We start from the raw sequence: 22,318 nt of genomic DNA, 5'->3' as shown, positions 1-22,318 counted from the left end.
TCCATTGATGTTCTTTCAGACAAGCTCCACCAACATGGACTCCCAGCGGTTATAAATAATTATTTGCACAACCTTTTGTCAGAGAAACGCATGCATTTTTCACATGGCGATTTGGCAACAATCAGAATTAGCTACATGGGTCTCCCGCAAGGCTCATGCCTCAGTCCGCTCCTCTATAATTTTTACGTGAATGACATTGACAGCTGTCTAGTAACCCCATGTACACTAAGACAATTGGCAGATGATGGCGTGGTTTCAGTTACTGGATCCAAAGCTATTGATCTGCAAAAACCATTGCAAGATACCTTAGATAAATTGTCCGTTTGGGCTGTTCATCTTGGTATCGAATTCTCTGCGGAGAAAACAGAGCTGGTCGTCTTTTCAAAAAAGCATGATCCCGCGCAACTTCAGCTTCATATGATGGGAAGAATAATCGAACAGGTTTTGTCTTTCAAATACCTCGGGGTGTGGTTTGATTCCAAATGCACGTGGGGAGGACACATTAGGTATCTGATAACGAAATGCCAACAAAGAGTAAATTTTCTTCGAACAATAACAGGGTCTTGGTGGGGTGCTCATCCGCAAGATCTAATAAAATTGTATCAGACAACGATACTTTCAGTGATGGAATATGGATGCGTTTGTTTTCGTTCCGCTGCAAATTCTCATATTATCAAACTTGAGCGAATTCAGTACCGTTGTTTGCGAATTGCTTTAGGCTGCATGCATTCGACACATACAATGAGTCTTGAAGTTCTGGCGGGAGTTCTTCCATTAAAAGATCGATTTTGGGAGCTTTCATCACGCCTGCTAATAAGATGTGATGTGCTGAATCCCATGGTAATTAATAATTTCGAACGACTAGTCGAGCTTCGATCTCAAACAAAATTCATGACAGTATATTTTAACCATATGTCACAGGAAATCAACCCTTCAAGATATATTCCTATCCGTGTCAGCCTCCTAAATGTACCTGACTCAACTTTATTTTTCGACACATCCATGCAGCGCGAAGTGCGTGGAATCCCGGACCACCTACGCTCTATGGAAATCCCAAAAATATTTTCAAGTAAGTTCAGGCATATTAACTCTGAGAAAATGTTTTACACGGACGGATCGCGAATGGAAGAAGCGACAGGGTTTGGTATGTTCAACAATAATGTTTCGGCCTCATTCAAGCTTCAAGAACCTGCATCTGTTTATATAGCAGAGTTAGCAGCAGTTCATTATAGCTTGAATGTAATCGTCACATTATCTCCAAACCATTATTTCCTCTTCACAGATAGTCTGAGTGCAATTGAAGCCATTCGCTCAAACGCTGCTGGCAAAAATGAACCGTTTTTCTTGGGTAAAATAAAACAGTGTCTGAACGACATATTGAATAATAATTATCTAATCACAATAGTTTGGGTTCCGGCTCATTGCTCCATTCCAGGCAATGAAAGAGCCGATATTTTAGCCAAACGTGGTGCTATTGAGGGTGAAATTTATGAGAGACCGATTGCTTTCAACGAATTCTATAGCGCGTCTCGCCAAAGAACACTTGCCAGCTGGCAAGCTTCTTGGGATAAAGATGATCTGGGTCGGTGGATGCACTCAATTATTCCTAAAATATCGACAAAGGCATGGTTCAGGGGACTGGATGTGAGTAGAGATTTCATTCGTGTGATGTCCAGACTCATGTCCAATCACTACACGTTAGATGCACATCTCCTTCGAATTGGACTTTCCGAGACTAATCATTGTGCTTGCGGCGAAGGTTACCGCGATATTGACCATGTTGTTTGGACATGCGTGGAGTTTCGTGATGTCAGATCTCAACTAATAAATTCCTTGCGTACCCAAGGTAGACTATCCAATGTCCCAGTTCGCGACATTCTTGCTTGTCGTGACCTTCCATACATGAAACTTCTTTATCATTTCATTAAATCCATTGGAGTTCCAATTTAAATTTTATTTTATGTTAAACTGTTTTCTCTTCCATGAGTTCAACCAATAGCCAACTATAGGATATTGAATATAAGTGGTGAACTGATACAAACAATCCTGAAATAGTTATAAGATCATGTACAAAATAAATGTATTTTATTTAATGTAATTTAAAATAGCAACTCGCTTGATAAAAACAGTGTTTAGATTAACTAATGAGTACCAACATACTAATATGATATTCGAAATGTATTAGGTTTAAACTACTATGTATTGTGGATGCCACGGCGAAGAAAAACTTATGTATATTGCCTATGAAATAAACGTATTTATGAAAAAAAAAAAAAAAAAAATCAAAATTATTCGCCAATCCAACAAAACTTTCATTGGCGAGAGTGTACTGTTTAATGAACTCTTCTCTCAATGTTTCAATATTCAGTTGCAATACTTAAAGCTCTAAACGTTTTCTCGAAAAATACCGACACAAGTTACCAAGCTAATTGGATTGGTGGTACTGACGATGCTTTTGGTTGTCAATAATAAACAATGCCACGTGTAGGGGCCGCTAATGTAATGTAAATGAATATACAGACACACACACACACACACACACACACACACACACACACACACACACACACACACACACACGCACGCGCGCGTTTATGCGACCTTGCCCTCCGGTTCTGAGACCGATGGCTGAACTTAGGTACAGCTTGATTTTCGTTTCCTCATATACACATTACATTACCATTTGTTTTTGGCCTGTGTGTGTGGCAGTGTTTATTCACCATCATGGTGGTAGCTACGATATCTTCTTCTTCTTCTTCTTTTTTTCTAGTCGGTCGTCACCATTCATGAGATGATGCCGACCGATGACACAGATACATGCGCTATATTGGATCGGTGTGTCGTCACGGATACGAACGAAAATTATTCTCTTATTTCTCGTGCGACACTTTCTCTAAGATTATATGATCAAGTTTGGATGTTTTAATGGCTGCATTTTCCGGTAAATCGATGGGAAAGATTTTCGCCATTGAACTCACATCGATCATTCTAAAATTCCGATTCGTCTGGTATGACCGATTTTGTCTTCTGTTTTCCAAACACTGAAAAAGCGGACATCATTTTCGCATCAGGTAGATACACCGATTCAGGGTAAAATTCCGAAAACGAAAATGAACAAAGGTCGCTATACTTGATTTGCGCATTATACTTTCCAGGCGTATCACAACTTTAGCAATCTTTAATTCAAAGCAATCTTAAATATTTCTTTATCACAGTGAGGTGGTCGTCCTGAAAAGGACGGGTTCTGTAAGGGGGGTAACACCAATATGTTCCGGAAATCGCAATTTAGGCCTTTTTCTCGGTTTTCTTCGGGAGCAGCACTGCCTGGATGTTTGGCAGTACACCGCCCTGTGCGATGGTAACTCCGGAGAGCAGTTTGTTCAACTCCTCGTCGTTACGGATGGCCAGCTGCAGATGGCGAGGGATGATTCTCGTTTTCTTGTTGTCACGGGCAGCGTTACCGGCCAATTCCAGCACTTCGGCGGCCAGGTATTCCATCACTGCCGCCAGATAGACCGGTGCACCGGCACCGACACGTTCGGCGTAGTTTCCCTTCCGGAGCAGACGGTGGATTCTGCCTACTGGGAACTGCAGACCAGCACGGTTTGAGCGGGACTTTGCCTTTCCCTTAACTTTTCCTCCTTTACCACGGCCAGACATTTTGTGTGTGCGTGTTTCTGCGTAAAAAATCCACGAGATGCTGTTAACGACTAGACAGCCAATTCAGTAATACTGGCTGCCGCCGTACTAACCCTCTGTTTTATATCGTCTCACTGTTTCCCGTTCTGCGAACAGGAAAAGGAATTCTAACAAAGGGGCAGTCCATGCGCCGCTCTCAATAGCAGGTATAAAACGAGCTGTCATATGGCAAATAGCGTCATTTAAGTTAAAGCAGTTACTCTGAACGTACGAGAACCGTCAAGCACGATGGCACCGAAAACCAGTGGAAAGGCAGCCAAAAAATCCGGCAAGGCCCAGAAAAACATCGCCAAGGGAGATAAGAAAAAGAAGAAGATCCGCAGGAAGGAAAGCTACGCTATCTACATCTACAAAGTGTTGAAACAGGTCCACCCTGATACCGGAGTATCCTCGAAGGCGATGAGCATCATGAACAGTTTCGTCAATGACATCTTCGAACGCATTGCATCCGAGGCATCGCGTTTGGCCCATTACAACAAACGTTCGACGATTACCTCTCGCGAAATCCAGACCGCCGTTCGTCTGCTTTTGCCAGGAGAGTTGGCCAAGCACGCCGTTTCGGAAGGAACCAAAGCCGTCACCAAGTACACTAGCTCCAAGTAAACTGAGTGAGAACAACCAAACCCCCCCGATCGTGTGTGTGCATACGAATCGCCAAGCATAATCGGCCCTTTTAAGGGCCACAAACAAATCTACACAAAGTGTTAAGTTCGCATATTTCCCTCATTCAATCACCAAACACATTTTGTTCGTTGATGATTTTACTTTCATCAGCCAACAAACACCTAACGAGAAAAACAGAACAAATTATGAACAACACAGGTACAATTGTTCTCGCGTTTCGGAGTATTCATCCATGCCATATGGACAATATATTGTTCGGAGCAAAAATATGTTGGTTTCGAAATAAAGAAAAGTATCGATTACTTTTCGGACCAATCGACAGACTTGGTCGACCAACCAAATAACAAATTGCTACACATACACATGCATGCTACTGTAAACCAACCAATGACATATCAACAGCAATCGTTTTTCTATCCTAGGCGGCTTTGAGCAAATGCTGCATGTTGTATAGTCGAAATTCGAAGCCAACAGCATTGACAGTTGACCAGAACAGTTGAATGGGAATGAATGATTTCGAAAAGATAGTTCATGTTAAACAACATAACTAATTTCTTTTCTCAAATGTTACGTTTTTCAGCGGCGCGTTAAGTAGTACTCAAGTGTCAACAGCAGTTTGAAACTCACAACCGACCAGAAATAATAATGTCGTGTTTGCTTGATGCGAAACCGAAAACCAGTTTCCACCCTAACGACTGCTGGTTAAATTGTTTGTTTGAAAACCTAGTTGTTGGACTGAAAAATCTAGTCAGTTTCGAACCCGGTTGAATTCACACTACTCACTCTATTGCACACTTCTTACTATTCTCATATCATCACCACCACCACCATCATCATCATCATCATCATGATTATAGATTATAATGAATACCAGCAAATGCTAACTAATTCTTTGCGAAACATATTGGTGGCCCTGAAAAGGGCCTTTTATCCTTCCGTATTATGTTATGTGTGTTCTCGTTACGACGTTTAACCTCCGAAACCATACAGAGTGCGACCCTGTCGCTTCAGAGCATACACGACATCCATGGCGGTGACGGTCTTGCGCTTGGCGTGTTCAGTGTAGGTTACTGCATCTCGGATCACATTTTCCAGGAACACCTTCAGCACTCCACGAGTTTCCTCATAGATCAGACCGGAGATACGCTTGACACCACCACGACGAGCCAGACGACGGATAGCGGGCTTGGTAATTCCCTGGATGTTATCACGAAGCACTTTACGATGACGCTTGGCGCCTCCTTTTCCGAGTCCCTTTCCTCCTTTGCCGCGACCAGTCATTTTTCTCTGCTAGCTGCTTGTTCTTGCAAGTAAGACAGTACAAGTGAAACTAATGCCACTTCGCAGCAGGGTTGCCACATTTAAATCTGCATTTTTCAGAAGAAAAATCTGTAAATCTGTATCGGGAGCTCAATAACCTGTATTGAAAATCTGTATATAGAAGTGCTAAGAAATCGAAGCACAACGGAATGAAAAAGTCGTTAGAACACAAATTTAAAGATACCAAAACTTTTCTTAGTCTGAAATTTATGATTTTGTAGTTGAAAAAACGCTGGAAGTTGTTTTTGTGTTGGAGCCTTTCGAACTAATGATTTGACGAAAATCTTTCAAAATCCAATCTGAAAGTGAAACTTAATCTGATTGATCAATTGGTAATCTTTCTTCTTTACTACCTTACGTTATGGCCATCTTTTTATCTTATCAGAAGCAATTTTTGAAAGCCTAAGCAATTTTTAATCCACGCTATCAAAAATCTGTACAAATCTGTATTTTTTGCCAAAAATCTGTAATCTGCATATACAGAATCTTGGTCACAAATTTATCTGAAAAATCTGTAAAATGCAGATTAATCTGTATATGTGGCAACCCTGCTTCGCAGACCGGTGCTTTTTTTTATACCTACCGAGAGGGTCCGTTTCGTGCTTTGCTTTGTGCTGATTGGCTGCTTCAGAGCGGTCGGGCAGGTATAAAACAGCCAGCCAGGTCCGTTTTGAGCTCATTCTGTGTTTTGTTTTCAACGCGTACAGTACGGTGTAGAGAGAAAGGATAAGCAAAAGAAAGAAATAATGGCTCGTACCAAGCAGACCGCTCGTAAATCGACCGGAGGAAAGGCTCCTCGTAAGCAACTGGCGACAAAGGCTGCTCGCAAAAGTGCTCCTGCTACTGGCGGAGTGAAGAAACCCCATCGTTATCGGCCAGGAACAGTAGCCCTTCGGGAGATCCGTCGTTACCAGAAATCGACTGAGCTGTTGATTCGCAAGCTGCCGTTCCAGCGTTTAGTGCGTGAAATTGCCCAAGATTTCAAGACCGACCTTCGCTTCCAGAGTTCCGCCGTCATGGCACTGCAGGAGGCCAGCGAAGCCTATCTAGTCGGTTTGTTCGAGGACACCAATCTATGCGCGATCCACGCCAAGCGTGTTACCATCATGCCAAAGGACATCCAGCTGGCTCGTCGGATCCGTGGCGAACGTGCTTAAACAGGCTATCGGCTTTCGTTTGATCTCACAACATATACCCCAAAGGCCCTTTTCAGGGCCACCCAATCAATTACCAACGAGTTTACGAATTCGAATATTTTCCCTTAAACAATCATATACTCAGACACACACACACACAAGTTGCGCGCGCACAGAAAATGACATCCGATCCGTTGCACAATTCATGCCCCATATGGAAAGTCAGTAATCTATAGGTGTTTGAAATGTTTTCCTTATTTTTTGGTCTTTCATTTTTGTTTCTGCTAAAGTAGCAGTTGAGAGGAGAATAGACGACCTGCTGACAGACAAGCAGCACAGACAATACACATTGCTTCCCTGTTACATAGTTCAGCAAAATTTGTAACCCAGCTTGCAACACATCGTGCACTCGCCGTGTCATGCCATGTGACTGACTGCCTGACAATTCTGACGGGATTCGGCCACCAGTTACTAGTATTACTCTGCTACTGCTACTCTCAATACACTATACTATACAATATTGGTTCAAAATCATGAAAATACCAATTTGTTTCGTTCCAAGACTACCCCGACAGACGCTTGCTTGCCGTTGACATAGTCAACGTCCCATCCCCAGACGACTGGTGGGGATGTTTCTGGCGAAAGAAATACACAGCAATTGCCAATCTTTGAATAGTAGGCTAATGTTCGGTTGGGTTCGGTGCTTTCTTCCGGTACGTGACAATTTTCGGCCAATATCTATCAAATATAAGCAACACTCAAATTCGGTATCAAATCAAATCACTGCTCGAGTTCTTTGTTGCCAATCGATTGAGACTGAGAGACTGACTATGTCTGGCACGCACGCTAGACAGATGGAGGTGTCGAAGGATTATTATTATTATTTAATGGTAATACTTGCACCGTATATTTTGCATGTAAAATCCTAAATGCGCTCCACAATTCCGGTATTCTGATTTGGGAAAGATTGTTTTTTGGTTTTTGCTTCTGATGACAAATATTCTCAGCCCAGCCAGCCGTTTGTGGTACGTGAACAACACACCACACATTTGACTCGTTGTGTTAGAAAGGACTTCGGTTTGTTTGATTCTAATTTTTCACTGTCGAAATTTTTAAACATCCTCTCTCTTGGAATTGACCTGTCCTGATGTTCAGGTTTAATATTTGCAAGATGAACCAAATTCAAAAGGCAAAACAAGTTCATTACAAAAAATAGTAACCAAAATGCTTTCAGAACAACCGACACGCCCGGGCGTTGGCGACGTTGGCCAGCATTATTCGTTGGCAGTGCCATCGTGTTCCAGATTTCGGAAGGCATGTTCGGAAATATTATGCTCACGTAACATATCTGTTAGTCAAATTGTTTAAAAATTGTATTTTCCAAATGCAGAACACGGAAAAATTGAAAAGCTTAGTCACCGGTTCGTACTGCGTTTTGGTCGTTTGATCGATTTGCGCCAGACAGCAGGTTCAAGTTTGACCGATTCAATCTCGTGCGCGTCGCAACCGTCATCGAACGGGTTGTGTTAGTTGTCAAGAGAAAATATTTCTCTTCCCAATGAACCATGTTTCGTTGGAGTCCGCATTGTTTAAATGGTACTGTTTTACTATTTTTGACAATTCGAAATAAGCATGTACCGTTTGTCCGATATTGAATGCATATTTCGCTATCATCACTGCCCGTCCGGCTGTTCGCGAATGGTGGAGCAGAAAGTTCAAACATCGTAGCAAACATAAAACCACTCTTTGGCGATACTTCCGCTGCTGTCGATTCATTGTTTACAATTTAAAAACAATAGTCCAGAAAAATTACCTACACCTACCTAGCACCGAATGGTAACCGTCATGTGCGTATTCCCTAACAGGGCCGACGGATTCGGTGCCCGAACGTATCGCACGATTCTACTGCATTCACACACTCGTTTGTATTCGCTTAGTCGTTCGCTCGTTCTACCTGCTTTAGAAAAGTGCACATTAGAAAAAATGGCTGAAACCGCTGTTGACGTATCGGCCGCAGCTCCGGTTGCTGCTTCACCGGCCAAGGCACCGAAGAAAGCCAAAGCCGCCAAGGGAGAAGCCAAAAAACCGAAGAAGCCATCGACACATCCACCAGTCAATGACATGGTAGTGGCTGCCATCAAGACGCTGAAGGAACGCAACGGATCTTCGCTGCAGGCCATCAAGAAGTACATCGCCGCCAACTACAAGTGCGACGTCGCCAAGCTGGCCCCGTTCATCAAGAAGGCCCTGAAATCTGGCGTCGAGAAGGGAAAGCTCACCCAGACCAAGGGTTCCGGTGCATCCGGCTCGTTCAAAATCAAAGCCGGTGCCAAGCAACCGGCTGGCGAGAAGAAGCCGAAGAAGGCTGCTGCCAAAAAACCGAAGAAGGCTGCCGGAGAGAAGAAAAAGGTTGCCAAGAAACCCGCTGGCGAGAAGAAACCGAAGGCCAAAAAGCCTGCAGGTGAGAAAAAGCCGAAAGCCGCCGCTGCAAAGAAGGCTAAGGCAGCACCAGCCAAGGCCGCCAAGAAGGCTGCTGCACCGAAGCAGAAGGCCACCAAGCCATCGAAAGCCGCTGCCAACAAGCCCAAGACCCCGAAGCCAAAGAAGGCCGCGCCAGCCAAAAAAGCTGCCCCGAAGAAGGTGGCTGCCAAGAAGTAAATTGACCCATCGTCAGTCAGTCATCATCATCATGTCGAATTCTACCGTTCTTATTTCGACGGTGTTCAACAAAACAGTCCTTTTCAGGACTACCAAAAAATCCATGCAAAGAATTAATCGATATTTCCTACTTCGCTCGCTTTTGGGTAGTCCGCTTCAACAAAACTGCACAGTAAGAAAAAAAAAAAAAGTATGCTTTTATCCATCACAGCAGCACTACTTTCTGAGCGTGTGCTTCACCGACACGCTATAGTGGATAAATTGGTGCGCAGCCATAGAGCCGACCCCGCTGCTACGCGCATGCTTCTCTTGTAGTACAATCAAATATGTTCGTTCGCTCAGTCGGTAAGCAGCGACGAAAGGATCGGTAGGTGATCAAATGAAAATGCGGACGGATTATGCACGATGATTGATGAAGTCCGTTCGTAAAAATCTAGCTTGCGAAAATTCATCAATAAAAATGGTTGATGTTTTTGTTCCCAATTATATTTGTATTTTAAAACTATCCCAGTTTTCCTTTTCTTGGAAAATGAATGCCGTTATAGTTTCCATTTAGTGTAGAGCCAGTTCGGACACGGTATCGCTCTGTACGCGGTTTTTCGTATAATCATATTTAATTTAGTAGCTTGACTCTCCAGACGATTGTCGTTTTCATTCAACCAACCTTGCTTGATCGGTAAAAAAAAAATAAATCTATTCTCCAGCGCAATCGACCACCGACCATCGACTTTTCACTTGTAATGTGGGAAATTATCCTAGAAGCTATGGAAAAAAAAAAAACAAGTCTTATGGCGCTTGCATGAGTAAATATGATTGATCGATAGTAAAATAGTAAATTTCTATAAGTTCTTTATCAGAAAATTGTGGTCGTCCTGAAAAGGACGTTTTTTCGATTGGTTTCAGTGCGAATCAAGTGCAATTTAGGCCTTCTTTTCGGTTTTCTTCGGGAGCAACACTGCCTGGATGTTTGGCAGTACACCGCCCTGTGCGATGGTAACTCCGGAGAGCAGTTTGTTCAACTCCTCGTCGTTACGGATGGCCAGCTGCAGATGACGAGGGATGATTCTCGTTTTCTTGTTGTCACGGGCAGCGTTACCGGCCAATTCCAGCACTTCGGCGGCCAGGTATTCCATCACTGCCGCCAGATAGACCGGTGCACCGGCACCGACACGTTCGGCGTAGTTTCCTTTCCGAAGCAGACGGTGGATTCTGCCTACTGGGAACTGCAGACCAGCACGGTTCGAGCGGGACTTTGCCTTTCCCTTAACTTTTCCTCCTTTGCCACGGCCAGACATTTTCTTTTATGTGTTTTGTTTTCGTAAAAAATCCACGAAACGATGCTAACAGCTAGGATGCTAACTCGGTAATACTGGCTGCCGCAGTACTAACCCTCTGTTTTATACCATCTCGCTGTTTCTCGTTCTGCGAATAGGCAGAGCATAAAGCGCAAAAGAGGATCAAATTTTGACAAAGGGGCTGTCCCTACTGCGTTGCCTGTAGCAGGTATAAAACGGGGTTTCTTGGGCGAGCTAGCGTCATTTACGTGAAAACAGCTACTCTGAACGCACGTCAACGTTAGAACGATGGCACCGAAAACTAGTGGAAAGGCGGCCAAAAAATCCGGCAAGGCCCAGAAGAACATCGCCAAGGGTGATAAGAAGAAGAAGAAGATCCGCAGGAAGGAAAGCTACGCTATCTACATCTACAAAGTGTTGAAGCAGGTCCACCCTGATACCGGAGTATCCTCGAAGGCGATGAGCATCATGAACAGTTTCGTCAATGACATCTTCGAACGCATTGCATCCGAGGCATCGCGTTTGGCTCATTACAACAAACGTTCGACGATTACCTCTCGCGAAATCCAGACTGCCGTTCGTCTGCTTTTGCCAGGAGAGTTGGCCAAGCACGCCGTTTCTGAGGGAACCAAAGCCGTCACCAAGTACACCAGCTCCAAGTAAACTGAGAACAACACCGACCCCGTGTATGCGAGAACTAACAAACGGCCCTTTTAAGGGCCACAAACAAATCTACACAAAGTGTTAAATTCGAATTCTCGTGTGTTGTTTTGCTTGCTTCTTCTTTACTCGTTTCGATTGTGATGGTGGTGGCCGTTTGTGAAAGAAAGTGCAATAGAGGGAAGGTGCTGGGCAATTGGTTTGAGTGAGTTTAGTTGTTTTGAACAATCTCATCCAATTTGTGCATTACATTATGCTGGAACTGAATTCCTTGAAACCAGCCACACACCGTTGCGGAAGCGAGAGAGAGCGAATTGTTTTAGGCACTACTTTTGTACAGGGATGACCAAAGATTTCCCGCCTTTTCCGAAGAACGGCGAAAGAAGACATTGATAAAACAAAAAACTTATCACATTCTCAGAGGGTAAATTTTGAAAAGGCGTCCCATAGTAAAGTATTCTTCTATGATGCTTTGATGGTAAGACTTCATCACGAAGACGACAAGCAAATGTAAATTTCTTTCGAACATGCACTTTTTCATTTGATTGCGCGCGTGCGTGTGTGTTTGTTTTCGTGAAAATCGCAGGTTTTCGAGAAGAATAAATCTCCTGTGCCAAAATAACGAAAATGTCTCAAAATCGGACATCATCTCTAGCAACCGAAGTTTACTGTTTGCTTGTTAGGAACAATTAGATTTGTACCTGCAGGACAGAAAACATTAGTTTGTTCGATTTTGCGAGTGGTGATTTATATTTTAATAGCGATTTGAGTTAGCATTCATCATTTATCACTCATCCATCGATTATCAATGAAAGGAGATGAATTCGGAGACAAAGAACGAAAAAGAAGATTTTCCGCTTTCCAAAAACATACACCAATACATATGTATATCAACGTCATACTGGTTTACTTCAATGTATGGGTATTGGTTTTTCCCTCAGTCATAATAAAGTTCATTCTTATGTTCTCTAACTTGCTTTTCTCTCTCTCTCGCTCTCCCAACGCACCTCTGTTTGCGATAAGTTGGAACATGTTGTTCATGGCAGTCTACACACACACACACACACACACACACACACACAATTTGCGCAATAGTGCAACTGAGGTATGCGATTCACAAAATTGCTTGCTACTGAAAATTGCGGAAAAGAAAACACAAGACAAATTTTTTCAATTTTGTAGGCACAAGCGTTTTGAAACACGTACAATAACGGGAAGGTATCATATAAAGATTGGTTTTTACTTTTGTCGTTAAGTTTTTTTTTTCATGTACGTATTGTTTACCTCTCGGATGGTGGTAGGTAGAAACGAACAACCGTTTATACGACGCAAAGTCAAACCGATTTCCCATATCCCATCCATGAGCATGAGCAGAGGGAGAAAAAATACCGGTTAACCTGGACTACTTTTCACTTGAGAGTTTGAGAGATTTTTCACCATTTCAACCATTTTTCGTTCAGTTGCCATTTGTCATTGTTGCCAAGCTAACCTAACCATCCGAACAGCGAGAGTTCCGTTCACTGCGTTAGGATTGAGTAAGCCGCGTTCATCGTTTGATCATGTCAACGAAACTCAACAATCGATGCTAAATAAGCAACTTGCTATTGAGTAATCTTTCAGTAATTTCTTACATGGACCGTCGGAAAACAATTCGGAGTTCCTGTTTTCCAAGTAGATAGTCTTTCCAATAGGATATTCTAATGAGCAGCAGTTTTTATTTTTCCTGCTAGAATCGCACACCAATACACACTTACCAACCACTAAACTGCGGTTCGGTCTAGACAATTGGTGTACACTGTTGCCATAGTTGTTCGTCGGTTATTTTCATTCTCTCTTTCACGCCTCTCGCATTCTCGTAGTAGCCAATATTACTCTCCTTATTGTTTACGTTCGTGTCGCTATCGTATTTGTGGCATTCGTATTCGTTCGAAAATATATGTTAGTCGAATGGTCGAAACATCATCGGATTGATGAAAATATGTTCAAACAATCAAAATTATTCGCCAATCCAACAAAACTTTCATTGGCGAGAGTGTACTGTTTAATGAACTCTTCTCTCAATGTTTCAATATTCAGTTGCAATACTTAAAGCTCTAAACGTTTTCTCGAAAAATACCGACACAAGTTACCAAGCTAATTGGATTGGTGGTACTGACGATGCTTTTGGTTGTCAATAATAAACAATGCCACGTGTAGGGGCCGCTAATGTAATGTAAATGAATATACAGACACACACACACACACACACACACACACACACACACACACACACACACACACACACACACACACACACACGCACGCGCGCGTTTATGCGACCTTGCCCTCCGGTTCTGAGACCGATGGCTGAACTTAGGTACAGCTTGATTTTCGTTTCCTCATATACACATTACATTACCATTTGTTTTTGGCCTGTGTGTGTGGCAGTGTTTATTCACCATCATGGTGGTAGCTACGATATCTTCTTCTTCTTCTTCTTTTTTTCTAGTCGGTCGTCACCATTCATGAGATGATGCCGACCGATGACACAGATACATGCGCTATATTGGATCGGTGTGTCGTCACGGATACGAACGAAAATTATTCTCTTATTTCTCGTGCGACACTTTCTCTAAGATTATATGATCAAGTTTGGATGTTTTAATGGCTGCATTTTCCGGTAAATCGATGGGAAAGATTTTCGCCATTGAACTCACATCGATCATTCTAAAATTCCGATTCGTCTGGTATGACCGATTTTGTCTTCTGTTTTCCAAACACTGAAAAAGCGGACATCATTTTCGCATCAGGTAGATACACCGATTCAGGGTAAAATTCCGAAAACGAAAATGAACAAAGGTCGCTATACTTGATTTGCGCATTATACTTTCCAGGCGTATCACAACTTTAGCAATCTTTAATTCAAAGCAATCTTAAATATTTCTTTATCACAGTGAGGTGGTCGTCCTGAAAAGGACGGGTTCTGTAAGGGGGGTAACACCAATATGTTCCGGAAATCGCAATTTAGGCCTTTTTCTCGGTTTTCTTCGGGAGCAGCACTGCCTGGATGTTTGGCAGTACACCGCCCTGTGCGATGGTAACTCCGGAGAGCAGTTTGTTCAACTCCTCGTCGTTACGGATGGCCAGCTGCAGATGGCGAGGGATGATTCTCGTTTTCTTGTTGTCACGGGCAGCGTTACCGGCCAATTCCAGCACTTCGGCGGCCAGGTATTCCATCACTGCCGCCAGATAGACCGGTGCACCGGCACCGACACGTTCGGCGTAGTTTCCCTTCCGGAGCAGACGGTGGATTCTGCCTACTGGGAACTGCAGACCAGCACGGTTTGAGCGGGACTTTGCCTTTCCCTTAACTTTTCCTCCTTTACCACGGCCAGACATTTTGTGTGTGCGTGTTTCTGCGTAAAAAATCCACGAGATGCTGTTAACGACTAGACAGCCAATTCAGTAATACTGGCTGCCGCCGTACTAACCCTCTGTTTTATATCGTCTCACTGTTTCCCGTTCTGCGAACAGGAAAAGGAATTCTAACAAAGGGGCAGTCCATGCGCCGCTCTCAATAGCAGGTATAAAACGAGCTGTCATATGGCAAATAGCGTCATTTAAGTTAAAGCAGTTACTCTGAACGTACGAGAACCGTCAAGCACGATGGCACCGAAAACCAGTGGAAAGGCAGCCAAAAAATCCGGCAAGGCCCAGAAAAACATCGCCAAGGGAGATAAGAAAAAGAAGAAGATCCGCAGGAAGGAAAGCTACGCTATCTACATCTACAAAGTGTTGAAACAGGTCCACCCTGATACCGGAGTATCCTCGAAGGCGATGAGCATCATGAACAGTTTCGTCAATGACATCTTCGAACGCATTGCATCCGAGGCATCGCGTTTGGCCCATTACAACAAACGTTCGACGATTACCTCTCGCGAAATCCAGACCGCCGTTCGTCTGCTTTTGCCAGGAGAGTTGGCCAAGCACGCCGTTTCGGAAGGAACCAAAGCCGTCACCAAGTACACTAGCTCCAAGTAAACTGAGTGAGAACAACCAAACCCCCCCGATCGTGTGTGTGCATACGAATCGCCAAGCATAATCGGCCCTTTTAAGGGCCACAAACAAATCTACACAAAGTGTTAAGTTCGCATATTTCCCTCATTCAATCACCAAACACATTTTGTTCGTTGATGATTTTACTTTCATCAGCCAACAAACACCTAACGAGAAAAACAGAACAAATTATGAACAACACAGGTACAATTGTTCTCGCGTTTCGGAGTATTCATCCATGCCATATGGACAATATATTGTTCGGAGCAAAAATATGTTGGTTTCGAAATAAAGAAAAGTATCGATTACTTTTCGGACCAATCGACAGACTTGGTCGACCAACCAAATAACAAATTGCTACACATACACATGCATGCTACTGTAAACCAACCAATGACATATCAACAGCAATCGTTTTTCTATCCTAGGCGGCTTTGAGCAAATGCTGCATGTTGTATAGTCGAAATTCGAAGCCAACAGCATTGACAGTTGACCAGAACAGTTGAATGGGAATGAATGATTTCGAAAAGATAGTTCATGTTAAACAACATAACTAATTTCTTTTCTCAAATGTTACGTTTTTCAGCGGCGCGTTAAGTAGTACTCAAGTGTCAACAGCAGTTTGAAACTCACAACCGACCAGAAATAATAATGTCGTGTTTGCTTGATGCGAAACCGAAAACCAGTTTCCACCCTAACGACTGCTGGTTAAATTGTTTGTTTGAAAACCTAGTTGTTGGACTGAAAAATCTAGTCAGTTTCGAACCCGGTTGAATTCACACTACTCACTCTATTGCACACTTCTTACTATTCTCATATCATCACCACCACCACCATCATCATCATCATCATCATGATTATAGATTATAATGAATACCAGCAAATGCTAACTAATTCTTTGCGAAACATATTGGTGGCCCTGAAAAGGGCCTTTTATCCTTCCGTATTATGTTATGTGTGTTCTCGTTACGACGTTTAACCTCCGAAACCATACAGAGTGCGACCCTGTCGCTTCAGAGCATACACGACATCCATGGCGGTGACGGTCTTGCGCTTGGCGTGTTCAGTGTAGGTTACTGCATCTCGGATCACATTTTCCAGGAACACCTTCAGCACTCCACGAGTTTCCTCATAGATCAGACCGGAGATACGCTTGACACCACCACGACGAGCCAGACGACGGATAGCGGGCTTGGTAATTCCCTGGATGTTATCACGAAGCACTTTACGATGACGCTTGGCGCCTCCTTTTCCGAGTCCCTTTCCTCCTTTGCCGCGACCAGTCATTTTTCTCTGCTAGCTGCTTGTTCTTGCAAGTAAGACAGTACAAGTGAAACTAATGCCACTTCGCAGCAGGGTTGCCACATTTAAATCTGCATTTTTCAGAAGAAAAATCTGTAAATCTGTATCGGGAGCTCAATAACCTGTATTGAAAATCTGTATATAGAAGTGCTAAGAAATCGAAGCACAACGGAATGAAAAAGTCGTTAGAACACAAATTTAAAGATACCAAAACTTTTCTTAGTCTGAAATTTATGATTTTGTAGTTGAAAAAACGCTGGAAGTTGTTTTTGTGTTGGAGCCTTTCGAACTAATGATTTGACGAAAATCTTTCAAAATCCAATCTGAAAGTGAAACTTAATCTGATTGATCAATTGGTAATCTTTCTTCTTTACTACCTTACGTTATGGCCATCTTTTTATCTTATCAGAAGCAATTTTTGAAAGCCTAAGCAATTTTTAATCCACGCTATCAAAAATCTGTACAAATCTGTATTTTTTGCCAAAAATCTGTAATCTGCATATACAGAATCTTGGTCACAAATTTATCTGAAAAATCTGTAAAATGCAGATTAATCTGTATATGTGGCAACCCTGCTTCGCAGACCGGTGCTTTTTTTTATACCTACCGAGAGGGTCCGTTTCGTGCTTTGCTTTGTGCTGATTGGCTGCTTCAGAGCGGTCGGGCAGGTATAAAACAGCCAGCCAGGTCCGTTTTGAGCTCATTCTGTGTTTTGTTTTCAACGCGTACAGTACGGTGTAGAGAGAAAGGATAAGCAAAAGAAAGAAATAATGGCTCGTACCAAGCAGACCGCTCGTAAATCGACCGGAGGAAAGGCTCCTCGTAAGCAACTGGCGACAAAGGCTGCTCGCAAAAGTGCTCCTGCTACTGGCGGAGTGAAGAAACCCCATCGTTATCGGCCAGGAACAGTAGCCCTTCGGGAGATCCGTCGTTACCAGAAATCGACTGAGCTGTTGATTCGCAAGCTGCCGTTCCAGCGTTTAGTGCGTGAAATTGCCCAAGATTTCAAGACCGACCTTCGCTTCCAGAGTTCCGCCGTCATGGCACTGCAGGAGGCCAGCGAAGCCTATCTAGTCGGTTTGTTCGAGGACACCAATCTATGCGCGATCCACGCCAAGCGTGTTACCATCATGCCAAAGGACATCCAGCTGGCTCGTCGGATCCGTGGCGAACGTGCTTAAACAGGCTATCGGCTTTCGTTTGATCTCACAACATATACCCCAAAGGCCCTTTTCAGGGCCACCCAATCAATTACCAACGAGTTTACGAATTCGAATATTTTCCCTTAAACAATCATATACTCAGACACACACACACACAAGTTGCGCGCGCACAGAAAATGACATCCGATCCGTTGCACAATTCATGCCCCATATGGAAAGTCAGTAATCTATAGGTGTTTGAAATGTTTTCCTTATTTTTTGGTCTTTCATTTTTGTTTCTGCTAAAGTAGCAGTTGAGAGGAGAATAGACGACCTGCTGACAGACAAGCAGCACAGACAATACACATTGCTTCCCTGTTACATAGTTCAGCAAAATTTGTAACCCAGCTTGCAACACATCGTGCACTCGCCGTGTCATGCCATGTGACTGACTGCCTGACAATTCTGACGGGATTCGGCCACCAGTTACTAGTATTACTCTGCTACTGCTACTCTCAATACACTATACTATACAATATTGGTTCAAAATCATGAAAATACCAATTTGTTTCGTTCCAAGACTACCCCGACAGACGCTTGCTTGCCGTTGACATAGTCAACGTCCCATCCCCAGACGACTGGTGGGGATGTTTCTGGCGAAAGAAATACACAGCAATTGCCAATCTTTGAATAGTAGGCTAATGTTCGGTTGGGTTCGGTGCTTTCTTCCGGTACGTGACAATTTTCGGCCAATATCTATCAAATATAAGCAACACTCAAATTCGGTATCAAATCAAATCACTGCTCGAGTTCTTTGTTGCCAATCGATTGAGACTGAGAGACTGACTATGTCTGGCACGCACGCTAGACAGATGGAGGTGTCGAAGGATTATTATTATTATTTAATGGTAATACTTGCACCGTATATTTTGCATGTAAAATCCTAAATGCGCTCCACAATTCCGGTATTCTGATTTGGGAAAGATTGTTTTTTGGTTTTTGCTTCTGATGACAAATATTCTCAGCCCAGCCAGCCGTTTGTGGTACGTGAACAACACACCACACATTTGACTCGTTGTGTTAGAAAGGACTTCGGTTTGTTTGATTCTAATTTTTCACTGTCGAAATTTTTAAACATCCTCTCTCTTGGAATTGACCTGTCCTGATGTTCAGGTTTAATATTTGCAAGATGAACCAAATTCAAAAGGCAAAACAAGTTCATTACAAAAAATAGTAACCAAAATGCTTTCAGAACAACCGACACGCCCGGGCGTTGGCGACGTTGGCCAGCATTATTCGTTGGCAGTGCCATCGTGTTCCAGATTTCGGAAGGCATGTTCGGAAATATTATGCTCACGTAACATATCTGTTAGTCAAATTGTTTAAAAATTGTATTTTCCAAATGCAGAACACGGAAAAATTGAAAAGCTTAGTCACCGGTTCGTACTGCGTTTTGGTCGTTTGATCGATTTGCGCCAGACAGCAGGTTCAAGTTTGACCGATTCAATCTCGTGCGCGTCGCAACCGTCATCGAACGGGTTGTGTTAGTTGTCAAGAGAAAATATTTCTCTTCCCAATGAACCATGTTTCGTTGGAGTCCGCATTGTTTAAATGGTACTGTTTTACTATTTTTGACAATTCGAAATAAGCATGTACCGTTTGTCCGATATTGAATGCATATTTCGCTATCATCACTGCCCGTCCGGCTGTTCGCGAATGGTGGAGCAGAAAGTTCAAACATCGTAGCAAACATAAAACCACTCTTTGGCGATACTTCCGCTGCTGTCGATTCATTGTTTACAATTTAAAAACAATAGTCCAGAAAAATTACCTACACCTACCTAGCACCGAATGGTAACCGTCATGTGCGTATTCCCTAACAGGGCCGACGGATTCGGTGCCCGAACGTATCGCACGATTCTACTGCATTCACACACTCGTTTGTATTCGCTTAGTCGTTCGCTCGTTCTACCTGCTTTAGAAAAGTGCACATTAGAAAAAATGGCTGAAACTAGAGGTGTGCAAAACAGCTCATTTTGGTGAACAGCTCCGAACCGATCAGCTCACCAAAGTGAATCGATTCGATGTATCAGCTCATCAGCTCTTTTGGTTTAAACTTAAGGTTCATTTTGTACGCCGTTTTTCTTATGCACCGGTTTTCTTTCATATGCATGATCGAAATTGAATCATTGATTTGCAATGAATGCAATGCGAATTAACTTATCTTTAATTGATGTCGACTAAATTGAATCTCTTAAAGAGCCGAAGATCCGATCAGCTCGTAGCGTGTTCCCTTCGTCATAATGCAGTGAACTGGGTAGCAAATGAGTGAGCTGGTGAGCTGCGGTTCTTTTGAAAAGAGCTGTGAGCTGTCAGCTCACTTCAATGATTCGATTCACTGGAACAGCTCAGGAGCGAATTGCCCATCTCTAGCTGAAACCGCTGTTGACGTATCGGCCGCAGCTCCGGTTGCTGCTTCACCGGCCAAGGCACCGAAGAAAGCCAAAGCCGCCAAGGGAGAAGCCAAAAAACCGAAGAAGCCATCGACACATCCACCAGTCAATGACATGGTAGTGGCTGCCATCAAGACGCTGAAGGAACGCAACGGATCTTCGCTGCAGGCCATCAAGAAGTACATCGCCGCCAACTACAAGTGCGACGTCGCCAAGCTGGCCCCGTTCATCAAGAAGGCCCTGAAATCTGGCGTCGAGAAGGGAAAGCTCACCCAGACCAAGGGTTCCGGTGCATCCGGCTCGTTCAAAATCAAAGCCGGTGCCAAGCAACCGGCTGGCGAGAAGAAGCCGAAGAAGGCTGCTGCCAAAAAACCGAAGAAGGCTGCCGGAGAGAAGAAAAAGGTTGCCAAGAAACCCGCTGGCGAGAAGAAACCGAAGGCCAAAAAGCCTGCAGGTGAGAAAAAGCCGAAAGCCGCCGCTGCAAAGAAGGCTAAGGCAGCACCAGCCAAGGCCGCCAAGAAGGCTGCTGCACCGAAGCAGAAGGCCACCAAGCCATCGAAAGCCGCTGCCAACAAGCCCAAGACCCCGAAGCCAAAGAAGGCCGCGCCAGCCAAAAAAGCTGCCCCGAAGAAGGTGGCTGCCAAGAAGTAAATTGACCCATCGTCAGTCAGTCATCATCATCATGTCGAATTCTACCGTTCTTATTTCGACGGTGTTCAACAAAACAGTCCTTTTCAGGACTACCAAAAAATCCATGCAAAGAATTAATCGATATTTCCTACTTCGCTCGCTTTTGGGTAGTCCGCTTCAACAAAACTGCACAGTAAGAAAAAAAAAAAAAGTATGCTTTTATCCATCACAGCAGCACTACTTTCTGAGCGTGTGCTTCACCGACACGCTATAGTGGATAAATTGGTGCGCAGCCATAGAGCCGACCCCGCTGCTACGCGCATGCTTCTCTTGTAGTACAATCAAATATGTTCGTTCGCTCAGTCGGTAAGCAGCGACGAAAGGATCGGTAGGTGATCAAATGAAAATGCGGACGGATTATGCACGATGATTGATGAAGTCCGTTCGTAAAAATCTAGCTTGCGAAAATTCATCAATAAAAATGGTTGATGTTTTTGTTCCCAATTATATTTGTATTTTAAAACTATCCCAGTTTTCCTTTTCTTGGAAAATGAATGCCGTTATAGTTTCCATTTAGTGTAGAGCCAGTTCGGACACGGTATCGCTCTGTACGCGGTTTTTCGTATAATCATATTTAATTTAGTAGCTTGACTCTCCAGACGATTGTCGTTTTCATTCAACCAACCTTGCTTGATCGGTAAAAAAAAAATAAATCTATTCTCCAGCGCAATCGACCACCGACCATCGACTTTTCACTTGTAATGTGGGAAATTATCCTAGAAGCTATGGAAAAAAAAAAAACAAGTCTTATGGCGCTTGCATGAGTAAATATGATTGATCGATAGTAAAATAGTAAATTTCTATAAGTTCTTTATCAGAAAATTGTGGTCGTCCTGAAAAGGACGTTTTTTCGATTGGTTTCAGTGCGAATCAAGTGCAATTTAGGCCTTCTTTTCGGTTTTCTTCGGGAGCAACACTGCCTGGATGTTTGGCAGTACACCGCCCTGTGCGATGGTAACTCCGGAGAGCAGTTTGTTCAACTCCTCGTCGTTACGGATGGCCAGCTGCAGATGACGAGGGATGATTCTCGTTTTCTTGTTGTCACGGGCAGCGTTACCGGCCAATTCCAGCACTTCGGCGGCCAGGTATTCCATCACTGCCGCCAGATAGACCGGTGCACCGGCACCGACACGTTCGGCGTAGTTTCCTTTCCGAAGCAGACGGTGGATTCTGCCTACTGGGAACTGCAGACCAGCACGGTTCGAGCGGGACTTTGCCTTTCCCTTAACTTTTCCTCCTTTGCCACGGCCAGACATTTTCTTTTATGTGTTTTGTTTTCGTAAAAAATCCACGAAACGATGCTA

The 22,318-nt window shown here is 43.5% G+C and overlaps 10 protein-coding genes and 1 pseudogene across 10 annotated transcripts; 5 read left to right on the top strand and 6 right to left on the bottom strand.

Annotated features, from left to right (window-relative positions):
- Nucleotides 1-3,285: 3,285 nt before the first annotated feature.
- Nucleotides 3,286-3,660, bottom strand: LOC131425498 (histone H2A). The gene has a single exon (XM_058587439.1). The coding sequence runs from the start codon at nt 3,658-3,660 to the stop codon at nt 3,286-3,288; it is 375 nt and encodes a 124-aa protein (XP_058443422.1).
- Nucleotides 3,661-3,927: 267 nt separating this feature from the next.
- On the top strand, nt 3,928-4,302 carry LOC131425500 (histone H2B-like). Its single transcript, XM_058587440.1, has one exon. It carries the CDS (start codon nt 3,928-3,930, stop codon nt 4,300-4,302), a length of 375 nt encoding a protein of 124 aa, XP_058443423.1.
- A 990-nt stretch (nt 4,303-5,292) lies between these two features.
- Nucleotides 5,293-5,604, bottom strand: LOC131425502 (histone H4). Its single transcript, XM_058587442.1, has one exon. The coding sequence runs from the start codon at nt 5,602-5,604 to the stop codon at nt 5,293-5,295; it is 312 nt and encodes a 103-aa protein (XP_058443425.1).
- A 3,158-nt stretch (nt 5,605-8,762) lies between these two features.
- LOC131440518 (histone H1B-like) lies at nt 8,763-9,437 on the top strand. Its single transcript, XM_058611869.1, has one exon. It carries the CDS (start codon nt 8,763-8,765, stop codon nt 9,435-9,437), a length of 675 nt encoding a protein of 224 aa, XP_058467852.1.
- A 920-nt stretch (nt 9,438-10,357) lies between these two features.
- LOC131425495 (histone H2A) lies at nt 10,358-10,732 on the bottom strand. Its single transcript, XM_058587436.1, has one exon. It carries the CDS (start codon nt 10,730-10,732, stop codon nt 10,358-10,360), a length of 375 nt encoding a protein of 124 aa, XP_058443419.1.
- A 288-nt stretch (nt 10,733-11,020) lies between these two features.
- Nucleotides 11,021-11,395, top strand: LOC131440513 (histone H2B-like). The gene has a single exon (XM_058611856.1). It carries the CDS (start codon nt 11,021-11,023, stop codon nt 11,393-11,395), a length of 375 nt encoding a protein of 124 aa, XP_058467839.1.
- Nucleotides 11,396-14,395: 3,000 nt separating this feature from the next.
- LOC131425494 (histone H2A) lies at nt 14,396-14,770 on the bottom strand. Its single transcript, XM_058587435.1, has one exon. The coding sequence runs from the start codon at nt 14,768-14,770 to the stop codon at nt 14,396-14,398; it is 375 nt and encodes a 124-aa protein (XP_058443418.1).
- A 267-nt stretch (nt 14,771-15,037) lies between these two features.
- On the top strand, nt 15,038-15,412 carry LOC131440508 (histone H2B-like). Its single transcript, XM_058611842.1, has one exon. The coding sequence runs from the start codon at nt 15,038-15,040 to the stop codon at nt 15,410-15,412; it is 375 nt and encodes a 124-aa protein (XP_058467825.1).
- A 1,028-nt stretch (nt 15,413-16,440) lies between these two features.
- On the bottom strand, nt 16,441-16,714 carry LOC131425492 (histone H4-like; annotated as a pseudogene).
- A 3,652-nt stretch (nt 16,715-20,366) lies between these two features.
- On the top strand, nt 20,367-20,975 carry LOC131425493 (histone H1A-like). The gene has a single exon (XM_058587434.1). It carries the CDS (start codon nt 20,439-20,441, stop codon nt 20,973-20,975), a length of 537 nt encoding a protein of 178 aa, XP_058443417.1. The 5' UTR covers nt 20,367-20,438.
- Nucleotides 20,976-21,895: 920 nt separating this feature from the next.
- LOC131425486 (histone H2A) lies at nt 21,896-22,270 on the bottom strand. The gene has a single exon (XM_058587428.1). It carries the CDS (start codon nt 22,268-22,270, stop codon nt 21,896-21,898), a length of 375 nt encoding a protein of 124 aa, XP_058443411.1.
- Between the last annotated feature and the right edge of the window lie 48 nt (nt 22,271-22,318).

Source organism: Malaya genurostris, chromosome 1 (genome assembly GCF_030247185.1).
Source record: "Malaya genurostris strain Urasoe2022 chromosome 1, Malgen_1.1, whole genome shotgun sequence".
Lineage (NCBI taxonomy): Eukaryota > Metazoa > Arthropoda > Insecta > Diptera > Culicidae > Malaya > Malaya genurostris.
This window is presented reverse-complemented; position numbering and strand designations above follow the sequence as displayed.

Excerpts from the sequence above, each read along its gene's own strand:
- LOC131425498 (XM_058587439.1), bottom strand. The coding sequence starts at position 3,660 with ATGTCTGGCCGTGGTAAAGGAGGAAAAGTTAAGGGAAAGGCAAAGTCC.
- LOC131425500 (XM_058587440.1), top strand. The coding sequence starts at position 3,928 with ATGGCACCGAAAACCAGTGGAAAGGCAGCCAAAAAATCCGGCAAGGCC.
- LOC131425502 (XM_058587442.1), bottom strand. The coding sequence starts at position 5,604 with ATGACTGGTCGCGGCAAAGGAGGAAAGGGACTCGGAAAAGGAGGCGCC.
- LOC131440518 (XM_058611869.1), top strand. The coding sequence starts at position 8,763 with ATGGCTGAAACCGCTGTTGACGTATCGGCCGCAGCTCCGGTTGCTGCT.
- LOC131425495 (XM_058587436.1), bottom strand. The coding sequence starts at position 10,732 with ATGTCTGGCCGTGGCAAAGGAGGAAAAGTTAAGGGAAAGGCAAAGTCC.
- LOC131440513 (XM_058611856.1), top strand. The coding sequence starts at position 11,021 with ATGGCACCGAAAACTAGTGGAAAGGCGGCCAAAAAATCCGGCAAGGCC.
- LOC131425494 (XM_058587435.1), bottom strand. The coding sequence starts at position 14,770 with ATGTCTGGCCGTGGTAAAGGAGGAAAAGTTAAGGGAAAGGCAAAGTCC.
- LOC131440508 (XM_058611842.1), top strand. The coding sequence starts at position 15,038 with ATGGCACCGAAAACCAGTGGAAAGGCAGCCAAAAAATCCGGCAAGGCC.
- LOC131425493 (XM_058587434.1), top strand. The coding sequence starts at position 20,439 with ATGGTAGTGGCTGCCATCAAGACGCTGAAGGAACGCAACGGATCTTCG.
- LOC131425486 (XM_058587428.1), bottom strand. The coding sequence starts at position 22,270 with ATGTCTGGCCGTGGCAAAGGAGGAAAAGTTAAGGGAAAGGCAAAGTCC.